At 37.0% G+C, this 16,160-nt stretch overlaps 1 protein-coding gene across 1 annotated transcript in view; it reads right to left on the minus strand.

The window, feature by feature from the left end:
* DTNB (dystrobrevin beta) overlaps nucleotides 1-16,160 on the minus strand; it is a 2,387,431-nt gene that overhangs the window by 780,990 nt on the left and 1,590,281 nt on the right. The window contains exon 11 of the mRNA XM_044062883.1: nucleotides 6,538-6,615. Coding sequence (XP_043918818.1) covers nucleotides 6,538-6,615 — 78 coding nt within the window. The remainder of the gene's footprint in view (nucleotides 1-6,537; nucleotides 6,616-16,160) is intronic.

Raw genomic sequence — 16,160 nt, forward strand, 5'->3', positions numbered from 1 at the left:
TGAAAGCTGATGAACCACCAGGCTTGAACGATAAAGTTCAGATTAAACCAATCCTTAAAAATAGAAGGATTTTTAGACCAAAATAGTTGATTTATTAGTTTTGAACCTATCACCAGTACTTGGTTTTTAGGCCACTATATCTGTTTTTAAATGCTGTTTAGATACATTTTTACATTTATGTATTAAATATACACACATATTAAGTGTTTTAAATCAGAGTAGTTTTATATTTGTAAATATAGCATGTAGTAATGAAATTTATTTGTTTTAAGGGATTGTACCTGGTTAATTGTTAGCATAAGCTCTTAACCAATGGTTACAAAGGAAGCTATATTTAAATCATTGCATATGAGTGCTGTTGTATAAGTCTGAAGAAGCCTCTTGGCGAAAGCGCTCACTTCTTGTCATTCTGGAATAAAACGTATTTGCACCTACCTCTGCATTTATTTTTGGATTGTGCTTTTTGCTTAATTTCAAGGCAGCAGTGACTATTAGCATATTGGTACAGAGGAACTTATTTCCTTGAAGTAACCGGAGTGTCTTTAGCGTCTTTAAAGGGAGAGCGTGCATATGGTGATTGAACAAATTAATTAAAATAACCAGTGAAAAATGAAATGCGATTCAGTAGTTGGCTAACATACCCAAACGCTGTGTTTTACTCTAGATTTGTATGTCTAATCTTTTCTTTATCTCAAATAGAAGATACTGTAGATCAGCTCACATTTATGTGTTTCACATTTCGTATAAAATAGTGATAGATTTTATGTTCCTATTATACGAATAAATATGCTATATTATATCAAAAATTTAAATAATTTAATAAGCTTTTGAGGGGGGTGTTCAGGTGACCGAATAATACGGTTTCTTTTAATTTTTATACTGGCGTGGATGTTACAACAGACATAATGGCCCTGTATTAAAATTACAAGTCATTATGAGAAAAAAATATTGTTTCTTCATTCCAAAACACACAAAAAATTATTAAGAGCTTACTTCTACTACTATGTATCATGACAATGTACAAGGCATGCTTGCTTCTATGCTGATGTAGGGCTTGTCACTTCTTTCTCCATGTCTGCGTCTGTATTTGGATGCGGGTTTAAATTCCAACATCTGATATTCTACAACTACAAATTAGTTTCTCACCCGCAATTTGGTTAATATAGCAAGTGCTTAAGCATGGAAGACATGGCTTAAGAGACAAGAGACTCTTGAATATATAACATTAACTGAACCGCAGGTTGAGAGGCGCTCTGAATTTAAGCCATTTATTCCTCTGCATTTTCCCCTGACATCTCAGCTACTTAAGGATACATCTTTATTTTTATGAAGTGTCACGCATTTTTTGTCAGGAACAGCATGAACTCTCTCTTGCACACAGCTATGAAAACTTCATTAGTTGATTATCTCAATTAATCCATTACAGCATCACATGGCTTTATGAAAAATACCAAGCTAAAAACTTATTCTTGAAGAATTACTAAAGAAAAAGATTTATGTAATGTATTTGTGGCAAAGTATGTTTTCAGAAACTGTTGTCAAAGATGCGCAAACACAATTTATTACTACTTTGCATTTAAGGAAAACGCCATCCTAAGACTGAAAAGAATGTAAACATTTTATCAAATTTCAGTATTCAATACATTACCAATGTATCCCAAACACACTGTTACCATATTCTAATTTCTTATATCTCAAAATATCCCATCATAACAACTGCCATATGACTGTTATTTTTCAGCATTTTGTCCTCCTTTCAGAATCAAGGCTGAATCTGTACACATGATATGATATAATATGATATGATATGATAAAATAAGACTTAGCTTAGTATAAACAAATGCTTGTTTATCCTCCACTAACCACTTGGTTAGAATGACAGTGCTGACTCAGTTGTTTTTTTAGAAAGTCTATGAAGGCAAAGTCATTGCTTCTGCTTAACTGAATTATTCAGCTATGTGATTAATGATTATGTTCAAATGTATTTTCTTGTAGTTTCTTTTTGGAGCAATTATGCTCTCACCACATAAGTGAGTGTGAGCTTTCTGATACTGAAATAAGCATCTTTTAGTTGTAGTTTCTTCACTGGAATTATATTTAATAGGTTTAATAAACTAGTTTTGTATTTCCTGTATGATGTGCAGCTGCCCAATAGCACCCGATGAGGTCATAAGAGGGCAGGCAGTGTGTATCTCAGTCCCCACAAAATACTGAACTGAAGGAAGTTATGCTACACCAGGGAGAGGTATGAGATTTGATAACACTCTGTTAATGAATCTCATTGCCGGTTCTGAGCGCTGCCCAAACTTACACCAAGACTTGGCAGGACAGCTGAGGCTAGCTGATGTTTTCTGGTACAGCAGCTCTACCTGTATGGTAGACCTGGTACTGCTGGCAGGGAGACATGCAGTTACTGTTAAGTCATAGACAATACAACAAGTTTACTGTACTGTCATCAACAAAGGTGCCATCGTCGACTTATAATGCATGCTAATGAAGAACAGCCTTTCTCAATGGAGCTTGTGGAAGATTTGCATTCTTTTATCACAATTCACAGCTGTCTCCTTAGTTTTCACCAGTCTAACTGCATGAGGGTTACCCACCCCAAAGATCTAAACCTGATCTCCGACATGAATAGATCATGCTGGAAAGACAGATACATGGTCTAGACCATGCCCCTCCTCTGGAATAGTCTTCCTATTCATGTGAAGCAGAGCCCTTCACTGAGCAAACTGAAGCGCAATCTAGACTAATGGATGGGAAATTAAACATTCACTCCTGGGGTGGTGCCCATGTCCCTTATGGACAGAGGCTGTTTGTAAAAACTCTCACAACCCCAGGGATAGAAAATTAGGCAAAATCTGAGTAAAACTGAGCTATTTAACCTAGTAATGTCCTATGAAACTATGAAATTATCCAAGAGCATTGACTTCCCTTAAACTGACATCAAAAACCTTGTTTCCAACCCATTAATTTATAATTTCTTAACCTGACTGATGTTCATGAACACTTTTATATAGTATATTAATTTATCCCACATATTTGTCACAGTCTGAGTAATTTATGAATGTTCCTAGATACTTTTATGTAGTATATTAATATTATTCCACACATCTGGCATAATTTGAGCAATTTATGAATTATCCCAAGTATGACTGGATGGTTGCTTCCTGAAAAAGGAGGCAAGGTTTAACTCATTAACATCTATGTGGTTTGAAATGTCACACCTCTAACAGCCTACACACATCTTGCATTCCAGAGCATTTTATGAAAAAAAAAAAACTCTTAAAAAGCATAAGATACACAAATGTAAATATTTTGTGAACAATAAAGTCTATTAAAACTGTACAAATAGCAATGTTATCAGTAAGTATTCTTTACAGTAATAGTCAGTGCATTCATAGTATTTTCCATAAATACTGTTATACACCATAATGCAACCAAACCCAAAATTAAATTTTTTCTAAACATCTACAAACAAATTTTTACATCTTGAAAATTATACACCCTAGACACACATATTGTCAGAACATTTTTGTAAATGAGACATAAGTTTTCATGTGACAATTAGAAATTCTTCTAGAAGTGCCTATTTATTGAGGTATTTACATCAATATGAATACATATGTTTAATTGTACAATTAGCATTACAAATAATACTGGATACATATCTGTCAAGATGTGCAACTTCCAGTGCAAATATCAAAGACAGTTCATAGGTTCACAGGTGTGTACTAGGCTAATGGCCCTGGAGCCTTTACAAGTCTAGCCCATAGAAGTGCTCTGGCATCGTGCTGCCCAACGTTTTCTTTAACAACATCTAAGGTTTTACCTAACGTCACGCAACAGTTTGTAAGTCATTTGGCTTTTGAAGTATTAAGTTCATTTGGAAACATTGCTTAATTTCATCATCAAGAACAAACAACTAGCAATACTTCCAGTGTAGCGTGATATAAACTAGCATTTTTATTGAATTGTCCCGTCTCCTACATTTGTGTTTCACACCATACACCTCAATAAAATGTAGGTGTCTCACTTATGAAAATATGAACATAAATATGAAAATATGAATGCTAAACAGAAAACAAACAATTTCTCTACTGCAGGACATCATAGACTAACAATTTGTGTCATTTTTAATAATTCATTGCACTTTCTAATATTGCCTGTTACTAGCTGTTAAGTCACTTAGTTAAAGAAGTCAGACCCAAAACCATAAAGAGGGCATGGGTATGAACTAGAAGTATATAAAAAGGCATTATAGGCTTGAGAGATGATACTGGCAAAGGGTAAATCGCCACAGTGTCCAGTTGCCTTGCACTTTCTATGGTTATATTCTATGATTGTACATCAGACACCACGACTTTGCACTGAGGGAAATAAATGAGGATACCCATTCTCTGCTTAGTACCAGATTTAAGATGGCTATGGAACAAAGGGCATTTGCAAATATTGCACCTGTCATCTGGAACCAATTCCCAACAGAAATTATTGCAAAAGATACTTTGTGCATCTTCAAATGTAATCTGAAAAGAGTTCCTTGTTAAGGACTGAGCATGCACCTGCTATAAAGAAAAGGTGCTGTGTACAGTATTTGTGCTGCAGTCACATTTACGTTCCTTAATATGTACTTTAATGTTCTTGCTGCTTTGACATCAAAACCTATAATATAAATATTGTGCTATTTTAACAAGTGTGATGTTCCTAAACATTTTTTGTACTGGCAATTGTAAAACAGAAAGCATTTACCATTGCACACTCTAAACCTACTTATGAATGAAGATGCCACTGCCAAATTCTATGTAGTCATGCATTCAAAATATTGTCTTTAAATTGTCAGTTGTTTCTCTGTCTGCATTTTAACTATTTATCTACAGAAAATATTTGTTGTACATCTGCATTAGTTCAGTTTTCTAACTGGCATCATATCTCTGAATATCTGATGTACTTAAAACCACTGCATTATGGGCCTTGGCTGTGGTTGAAAAGGGTCAGGTAACCTGCCCAAATACCCAGTCACCAAATGACAAAATTAGCATCCTTAAATCTGAACATTTTGGTACTAGGCTATACATCTGACTTGAGACTTATCTGCAACTGCTATGAATTCTGGCCAGAAAGAATTTTCTTCATAGGTATAGGTATAGGTATCGATATTGTATAGTGAATAGACCTAATGGTTTACATCATACTATTCCACTGAGTTAAGAGAGAGAAAATATCTTGTGAACCCTTTGCTAGGTCATTTGAAAACCCTTTAACTGTCCGAGTACAATTACAGAAGGCAGAAATATACTCTGGTATACGTTTAGCAAAGATCTTATGCAGTCCAATTAATTTAAATAGGCCAAGCACAGTGATGGTCTTAAACATGAGCTCTTAAACAACATGCAAACTTGTCTTACAGCTTTATTTTTTAAGCTACTTATTTGTGCCTTGAATGTTAATTTGAAGATTAGCGTTTCCTCCAGACCTTTGACTCTGCAGTGTTAAAGTATATATGTTTTACAGTTTTTATATAATAAGAAAGATCTATTTATTCTGCTGAAGGCCTTACAAATCGTATTTCTTGCAGGTCAGGAAAGACAAAACTAGAAAACTGAAAGCTAGCATTCCTATGATTCTACTCAGCAAGCATCACTGTTGAAGAAATAATGCTGTTTTAAGTAATGCTTGGCAGAAACAGTTGCTTTTTTGGCTTTATTTCAAACATGCTAGGCCAGAACTGCTGTGCTGACAAAGATGCAAGTATAGTAAACCATCATAAAACACCTATTTATATGCAAACTACCTCCTCCGCCAAGTACTACTGCAAGTGTTTTTATCAAACTACTGTAATCGAGTACCTAATGCCCAAAGCAGCAAACAGCGATGGCAGTAAAAGGTGACTGCAACAAAGAAACGACACACATAGGGCTATATAACTTCAGTCTCAGCGAAGTTATCAATAATTTGTGCTTATGTCTTCTGTCAACAGATTCTTTTCCATTTTGTTTAAGCTAGGCATATGATATTTTGGACTAACCTTTAAAAGATGAGTTCACATCATTCCAACATGTAATAAATTAAACTGGGAAAATAAGATATGTATTCAATACAAGCTTGTGATAATACTGGTAAACTATAGCAAATCTATCTACTAAACTACTGTAATTATTTTTTTGTTGTTGGCTCTGCATATATTTGTGATATATTTCAACTGCAGAACATTTTACTGGCATGCAAGGCATTAACAGAGAAAGCTTTGACAGTAAAACAACATAATGCGTCTATTCCAAAGCTAGCAAACAGGAGAGTTAAACTGAATTTTCTCTGACAGAGGAACGAAATGTACAGATACTGTAGTGCCTAATCTTGATATAACATTTCTCTCTTGGAAACAAGTTTTGGTTTACTGATTAGTAAGACATCTAATTAAGTCTTAATTTTTCATTTCTATAAACATTGTTGCACTTGGCTGAATTTTTGTATACTGAGCACATCACTGCTTTGAAAGCTGTAATTATAGAACTCACATTGCTCATTTGTCATACATACCTTTTTGTAGGTGTCGGTGCCCCAGAAGGTATGTGCGTAACTACTGTATCATTCATGTTAGGCAACGGACGGGGAGGACTGAAAAACAAGGTGAATGAAACCATAAATGCAAGCAGTCCACACACAAAAACATTTATCTTTAATCTAGCTCAACAGATTAAGTGAACATTAACATTCTATGAAGCATGGCTTACTACTTGATAACAGTAGATTCAGGTGTGTTCTAACCATGCCCTTGGCATGTTTGTGTGAACTTAACCCAAAGTCAAGAATGGTATAATGCACTTAAACACTATAAATAATAAAAAAGAGTAAAATAATATACCTAATTAAAATGCTTCCACCAATCTGAGTTCTACAGGCACATGCAAATGAATGGGCACAAATAAGCAAAGGTTATTTTTCTAAATGTGGGAAAGAATGAGCATTTCAAAACTGTAAAAATGTAGTACTTAGAATCAAGAGCAAAGGGAATGCGACAATGAAAGCAGCTCATGTGGTTATGAGATGAACAAACAGATTGAAAAATGCTCTGGGCAGCATCCGGCAACAAACATAACTCTGCAAAGTTTAAAGTGCAACTCTGGGTCAAAACTGTGAGTATGTCATGACAATTTTACAGCATTAAAAAGTAGTTTGCCTTGGAATTAATTTGTTTTACCTTTCTCAAAAAAATTCCAACTGGCTGGTAACCTGGAACTTCTCTGGAGTACCACCCAATCAAAATTCTTCAGGACAAGATGGGTATTAACACTGCCAAGCTAGATTAGTACTGGTAGTCAGAAGGGCTTACTGCTAAATTTAAAAGATCTTATTCAAAAATGATCTCTAATGGTGGGCCTCATGGTAAAATTAAAAATGCTGTTTTTTTTTTAACTTTATGGAGGAAAAATGCTGAAGCACAGTTCTCTTTATTAGTCATACATAAAAAGTATCATCAGAGTATGAATATGAATTAACTGTTGATATCTAATCAAGCCTTTGTCAATACCAGTTGCTGACACGCACTGATAGGTATGCTGGTAATCCACTGCAGCAATATAATGGAAGAGGAGAAAGATGGAGTATATTGCTAGTTGCATGTAGCAGAGAAGGTATCACATTTGAATGGAGCTGAATCAATCTGTTATGCACGTGAACTGAATAATTTTAAATGAACAAAGTGCTGCACGTTTGCTCCTCATCTTTAAGCTTATTTACGAAATGGAAGGATAAATTTATGAATCCACTTCAAAGAACAAAAAGAAGTGAAAGAAAAGAAAATTATTTCAGGTTTAATTCAAATTAAGCAAAAACTGAATACAGAATGTGAATCATAGAGAAATGAATGTAAACAAAAATGCACACACAGATAAAAGCATGACCAAGTGGTGTTTTGAACTTGCACTTGTGTTATAGTAGCACAATTACTGAAACATCACATCACACTACATGTGAATTAACCTCAATGCTCAACCACACTGTCTTAGAAAAGAACAGTTGTACTAGTATGACTCATTCTGACATCTAAATATTGACATCTACATTCCAGTTTACACATCCTGTCCACAAAAACATAAGGATTTTGTCTACAGTGCCATGCACCACTAAACACTGTGATTTTATGCTTGATTTAACTTATTTTGAAGATACTTTTTGTGTACTAGTCTCCCTATGTTTTTTTTTCTCATAGCAGAACAGTTGTACTGCATGCTGTGATGTGGATGTCTCACCACTGCCAACCAATATGTGATGTGGATATCCCACCAATGCCAACTAATATGTGATGACCCTCCACCACTGAGGCAGTAATCAAGAAGCCTCAGTCCTCACCATTGGCATCAGTGGAGGACATTCGATGTCGATATCCCACCACTGACAACCAATATGTGATGTGGATATCCCACCACTGCCAACCAATATGTGATGACCCTACCTCTGGGTCAGTAATCAAGAAGCCTCAATCCTCACCATTAGCATCAGTGGAGGATATTCACTGAGAAGTTAACAGGTACACACACAGTATCTCCAGATGCAGCTCTCTGCATCAAGCACAATTAAGCACAATTTCCCTTATGAGCACATGGGGAACACAGTCAGTCTGGGGCTGGTATCTCCCTCTTTCTCCAGATCCCCAGTAAGACTCCCCACAGGCAGAGCTACAGAGTTGAGATCTCAACTGAGTGTTTAAGTCAAGACCTCCAGCACCCTCTCTGTCTAACCACTGCTTCGTGTCCCTGCCCAAGTAGCTGACACACACACACTTTGAGGTTTGATTTATACACACACCTGGGAAAGGCTGGCACAGGTTTACTACCTATGCCCCCTTCTGCCCAGACTATAAGGTAGTTATGACTGCCACCAGACACTCCTGCCAGCTACCTTAAGGCTCTTACAAGGGTACCTAATATAATGACTGAAATTAATATTAACCCACATGGTAGTTTGACCAAGAGCAAGGCTATTAAAAGTGGCCCATACATATTACATAAATATGCAAGTACTCTCAAAACTTAAATATCTCTACAAAGATCAGCCACAATGAAAGGTTCAATATATTTAATAATAAAAAATAAAAGAATAAAATAAAAGAAGAAGAAAATACTAAGTATATATTCACAGTGACATCAGAGTTCAAATCAGAGGAAATATTTAAAATAACATTGAAGGGCAGGCTCAGACAAATAAATAAAAACAATATCTAAACTAAGCTTCACTATACTCCTGACTAAATCTAAGAGAATCACTACCCCCTACTTACTTAATAGAGCAAGGCAGATGATGTGATGAATGATCCTTATTGTTGTCAGGCCCAAGTCTCACTAAGATATTCCTTCTAAGATAACTTGCAGAATGACATAACTTCTGGTCATCTGACTTCTAGTTTCAGTGCAACCTCCCCATTGCTGGAAGCTGGCAGCAATACCTGTAAATATACACACACAGGGCTTTGGCTCAGATCTGTGGCAGATGCTGGAAGTCATAAAACAGTTACATACCTCCATACTTCCAGAGTAGTAATTAGTTTAACCCAAAGACAATACAGAAAGCTTCCTAGCACAGACTTTGTGTCTCTGGCTGCATTGAAACCTGAGAGATAGCATCTTTATGGCCTAGCCTATAAAGTGATTTAATTTCAGATATATTTCAAAGTTTGTTGGACTGAGATTAACCTCCTGATTTCCAGTTTCCTTTATTAAAACATATACATTTAAATAGTTATAATAGTGCATGCACATTTCTGTTCTCTCCAGTAGGGCACACCCTGGATACATTTCAAACACATGCACTTTACAAATACCTTTTCAACACAAACATCTGTACAAGCCAGTTTGATATACACAGGACATACAATTCTAACACATTTGTAACACCAGCATCAGTCTGATATAAATGGAATATAATTATTTACAAAATTCTAGCTAGCTATGCTGATAGTACCTCCTATTGTCACACATGCATCTGTAAAACACATTTTGGCATGTAAACACATGTTTACAGGTTAGTAAAGAAGTACTGCTGTTACAACAAATGCTAACAAACACTGCCCACAAATTATTTTTGCTTAATATACAATCCTTTTGTGACCGTCAATAAAATGTTTGGTAACAACATAATAAATAAATAACTTATTTGCATTAGAGCTTTAACGTGCTGAAATTTTGCATGATGTTTTTGTATTTTATAATTTGATAACGGATAACACATAAATTATGTAAAAGCCTCTCTTATCCACCAGCTAGTTATACAGATTTAAAAAAAATCCACAGGCTTCTTGACTATATTTACATTCTCTTAACTTTCTTATCAGTCGTATTTAGAATAAATGCAGTCATTTTATTCTTCTACCTGTAATATTCTCCCATAATGTAGACACAAATTATTTACTAGATTTATCAATGAATGCAACTATTAAACCTCTATACCCTATCTTAGAATATGGCTATCCCTACAATATGCAGTCATACAATAAGAGGACTTTATCACTACCAAGGAGTCAATTTAAAAGTGCCAGGGAAAGCAAACACTTTTAGAAGGCAGATATGATTTTTTTCTGCAAGCAGCAGAGAAACATTTGCAGTCAAAACGACAAGCTTTATTTTTACACCATTACTGTGCATGCAGAATATGTTATTTATTTTTGATTTAATTAATTATGTTAAGCTGTACAATAATGACAGTTCACTATGAAATAAAGTCAAAAAACTTATTACCTTAGACCGCAAAGCCTATTTCTCCACTCTCCAAACCAACCACACCACCAATCCCAAACTATTTTGGAAAGGAATCTCATCTCTCCTCAACCCGGGGGAAAAAAGAAAACCCTTGCTCCAACCCAGATGCCTCTGACATGGACTTGGCCACACAATTTAACTCTTTCTTCAGAGTCCATAAGCAAGCTAACACCATCCTTCACCAATACCTCAACAACCCCTCCTCAGTGTGCACCCATCCCTTCCTCCCCTAGCATCCCTTGCCCCCAACCTCCACCTTTCTCTATCAATCCCATCTCTATATCCACCATAAAAAAAACTTCTCCTAAAATTAAAACCTGGTTCCAATGCCCCTGATGAAATTCCCTCCTACTTCTTAAAAGTAGCTGCAGAAGCCATTGCTCTCCCTATCAGCATACTAATTAATCGTTCTATCTCAGAAAGCCAGGTCCCCCAGCTCTGGAAGAAACCTTTATTATTCCTCTCCATAAAGGTGGCAATAATAATGACATCCCAAACTTTCGCCCTATCGCCATCCTATCCCCTATTTGTAAGCTACTTGAAAAGTGTGTACACCAACAACTCTTACCCTACTTCATCAATAATCAGCTTCTTACCTCCACACAACATGGCTTTAGACCAGGTCATAGTACCTCCACTGCCCTCATCTCCTTCCTAGAAACAATCAACAAAGTCTGTGACTCTGGCCACTTCATATCCACTCTTTTCCTTGACTGCTCTAAGGCATTTGACACTATTTCCCACAACCTCCTTCATACCAAGCTCTCTAAACTTAACCTAACCCCTTCCTCTACCCAGTGGTTTTCAAGCTATCTCACAAACAGGCAACAAGCAGTTAAATGGAAAAAAGCTACCCTCACCCTTCCTTAATGCATCCGCCATCCCCCAAGGTTCCATTCTAGGCCCCCTATTATTTAACATATTCATAAATGATTTCTTCCAAGCCATTCCAAACTCCGGTCTCATCCAATATGCCGATGATTCTACTATAATCTGTTCCTCCCCTTCCATCACAACTCTCAACAATCTAACACAAGCCACCTTCTCTTCCATTGAACAGTGGATGCTCGACAACCATCTAGCCCTTAATGCAACCAAAACAAAATTTGTGTTATTCAATGTATCCAAAACTTCTTCCCTAGACAATCCTTCATAACTGCCAGCAGTAATAATACCCCTCTAGAACTAGTCTCTGACACAAAATTACTAGGAATTATTGCCAATCAACTAAAATTTGATAAGCATCTACAAGCAAATATAAAAAAATATATATAAAAAAAATTAGGTATGCGCTACCGCCATAGTCACTTTAACTCTCCCACCACCAGGATTGTATTAGTTAATGCATACTTCATCCCATCCCTTTTATATGGTGCATCTATCCTAACCAGCCTACAATCTTCCCTCAAAACAAAACTCTCATCTTGTTATAACAAAATATCCAAATTTGCAGCAGGTCATAGAGCCTCTTCCCACCACTGTAATTCCCTTCACTAACTAAGTTGGCTAGAATTACCAAACTTCCTCACATATACCCAGCTCATCCAAGCACACAAACTCATTCATAACCCGTCTCTCTGCCCCTCCCTAGCAAATACCTTTGAAATGCATAAACCAGATAGACTCCTAAGATCCAATTCCCAAAATCTAATTAAATTGCATAAATCAACACATCCTGCTGGGAATAAATTGATGTCCTTCTCTCTTGCACGCCTCTGGAACTCTCTCCCTTCTCCCATCTGCACCACCAGCAGTCTATCCTTGTTTAAAACCTCACTGCACTCGCACCTTACTTCACAATGGAAATGCTGTTGCTCTCATCCAACCTAATCCTGCCACACTTTCTTCCTAACTTCCCAAACTTTGTTGCCTGTCAATGACTAAAAAATTACTTCATTGTAATTCCCTACAAAAAAAAAAAAAAAAAACTGCTACTTACTGAATTAACCTGATGTAATTTTCCTAATGAAAATCTTTTTTTTCTGCATTACGCAACATCTATTTGAATTGTGCAATATGGGTTTGTACTATACAAAATATGTATTTAACATTTCATTTAAATGTATATTACGGATTTGTGCTCTTTCTCTATGTATTTGTATTTCTCTGGACCTTTTCTCCCCAGGACTCCATTGAAAATGAGCTCCTTGCAGCCCAATGGACTATCCTGGAAAACAAACTGCAAATAAATAAATAAATAAGACAGGAATTCCACTTCCAGTTGTACAATGTACAGACAGCTGAAGAATGGTCCACGTGTTTTGACAGGATGAAACTTGCGTTTTGCTGCAGAAAAGTGACAGCCAAAATGAGAAACAGAAGAAATTTTAGGAACAATAAACAGAATGTTAAAAGTAAAAGTATTTCTACTCTGTTTAAAAAGGAAAACAAAATACTGGCTTGATGTGTGTGTGGCAAAGATTTTCCAGCCAGGAAGATGAAAAAAAAATGACAAGAATGGTCTGAAGCAGGAGTGGCCTTAGGTCGACTGGTGCCCTAGGCAGAGGGAACAACAGCACCCCCCGGCACAACACCCAGTGCCCCCATCCTGGTCTACCTACACCAAACAAATACCGGTAATGTTCCCACACTAAAGCGGCGCCCTAGGCAGCCGCTTAGTTGGCCTATGCCTAAGGCCGGCTATGGTCTGAAGTGTGAATGAAATGATTAGTGGGGTGATTAACAGTTGTGTAGAAGTGGTAAAGTAGTGTGTCTGGCCATACATGTGAGGCAGCATGGCAAAAGGGCATTGGACAATCCTTTCAAGAGGGCAGTGGTAGCTGTTGTGGGTCAAACTGTGCTAAATGAGCTGAGGCAGTTTAGTCTACCATTTCTGGCCATTACTGTTAGACTGAGTGAGGCAGTCCAGAACCTTCAAGCTGAAACAGCACAGCTGTAGTAACATATGTGAAGGCGGGTCTATATTATTCATTGAACACCCTTACATCGACACATATACACTGGAATATCAAAATTTCAACGGCCACAAAAGCGATTTTTTGCCAGGGAAAAAATTGCTTGGCCGTTGTCGGGAATTTGCTGTTTCCTCCACTGTAGTGTGATCCCAGAGTTGGTATATTTAAATGGGGGGGGTGTAGGGGCACAGCCTCCCACTTCATTGTGTCTGTCGGTTTGTTTTGTTTATTGCTGACCCAGAGATTTTTTTTCCCTGGGAAAAAGTAGCTTTTATCACCGTTCGAAATATTGGTATTCCGGAGTATATGTGTTGATGTAGGGGCATTTGATGAACAGCCCTGTTGACATGGTAATACAGATCCGTGCAGGCACAGCAGATATCAGAAATGCTTCAGTAGAAATTCAAAGACCATCTTACATTAAATCTCTTCCACAAACCAAAAAAAAAAAAAAAAAAAAAAGAAATACATTGAGTTTCCCATAAATAGCAAAAAATACCTGGACCTCTGATACAAGAAAGAAATTATGCCTCATAAACAAACACACTTGAAATAAACAAGGTTTGGTTTAGTACAGCATTTGCTTATTAATGATCGGCAGTTCTTCACATTTCATTCTGCGTTTAGCCTGACCTCATATAAAACAGCAGAAATTTAAGTGTATAACATTGTCAGACTGGCATGGACCTCCACTGAAACAGCTTTGAGACTCCCCAGGGAAGCTAGCCTCACTACCAGAGAAATGCTGAGTTAGAGAGAGACTGGTCAGACAGATACAGACAGAGTTTTAAATACTGTAGAAAATGTGCATGACATTGCAAATCACAGCCAGGGAGCTAATCTCTGATTCTCCGGTATGCTAGAGGAAATAAACAACCTCAGTGTAAAATAATCCTTAAACTGGAACTGTGTACAATAGTTCTCCCCATTAGATGTGTAAGACCATGTCCTCTAAGTCTTGACAATTCAGAACAATAAACCACAATTCAAGCAAATCATATCAGATTCACAAACTGATTATTACACCTTTAAAAGATTTCTTTGCAGGGCTACACTCCTTCATGTCTCCAAACATGGGGGCAGCATCTACACATTAACTGAAGATCACTGTACCTCGGATTAGGAGGGATACTCTGAGATACCATAAACTCAGATTTAGTACACATTCTCCCAGTTCCATACTTTCATAACTTTTAGTATAGGGATCCCACTTGATGTCCTTGAATCTCAGGACACCCAATCATTAGCCTGGAATAGAAAATGACCACAGAGGCATAGTATGTTATGTAAGAAAATGCAAAATCTATGTCAATGTTGTTCATTTTTATGCTAAAAAGGAGTACAAAACAAAACCTATAGATACAAAATAAATACATACAAAATATACATACTGTATATGTGACTATATATACATGTATGTATATATGTATATGTATATACACACACATATTTAGAGAGATCCTTAAACGTCAAAACAATGAGACCAGAATATTCTACATCACCAACAGAAGCTTTCGAAGGACAGCAAGCCCCCTGCACTGCACCCCCATGGTGAGGGCACCCCACCCAAATAATTATATATACCAACTACAAGATCATACTGCAGCTGGGAATGGGCATGACCCCAAAGATAGCTGTATCACAATCTTGCACAATGCCTCACCTACCCTGTTCAATGTTGTGACTTTTCACTGATGTCAGGCTTCGTTAATTTAAAAATTTGGCATTCTGGTCTTGTTCTTTCGACATGTGATATTGTGTTAACTCGTTCTTTTGAAAGGGACCCATATAGACCCATGCACTTGTATATATGTCCTGGACAGCAGTGGAATATACGAAAAATACTGCTAGTGAGAATTTGTTTTATACAATATCCAGCTATACTAAGTGCTGTACGCATACACCCAAGTCCTTTGCATACTATAATTCCTAAAAGGCAATGACTGACTTGCCAATGAACAATATTTTCTGGAAGACAGTGCAGTGCAACCAAAGGACTATGTTGTAGTGAAGGCAGAAATGGAGCCTGATATAACTCCATATAAAACAGTGGGATGGCAATTGTCTAGCCCTGCTGAGGTTGTTCTTCTATACCACACATGCACAAAGTCGCACCTTCATCCAATTTAGTGTGTCCAGTTCCCTTACTGCATGTCTGTGGTACATGGGAGGAAGCCGGAGTACCTAGAGTAAACCCACACGAACACAGGGAGGTCATACAGACTCTGCAAAGGAGGCATCAGATCAGAGAATTGAACCAAAGAAGCTCTTGCTTCAATGGTTCTAGTTTCAATTCCAGTACTGCAGATCAGATACCTTTTCTTTATCACCTCATCCCATCAGAAGACAACTAAATGTTCAATTATAAATACTTCCACTAGCAAATCATTAGGTCTTCCACCAACAATGATACACCAAAATGGTGCTCTGAGTCCCACAGACAGGAACTAAGTGAGAAGCCCATGTAGTACTCTACTGAGTCATGAATCCATGG

Source organism: Protopterus annectens, chromosome 2.part1, assembly GCF_019279795.1.
Source record: "Protopterus annectens isolate FY-2018-M chromosome 2.part1, PAN1.0, whole genome shotgun sequence".
Taxonomy (NCBI): Eukaryota; Metazoa; Chordata; order Ceratodontiformes; family Protopteridae; genus Protopterus; species Protopterus annectens.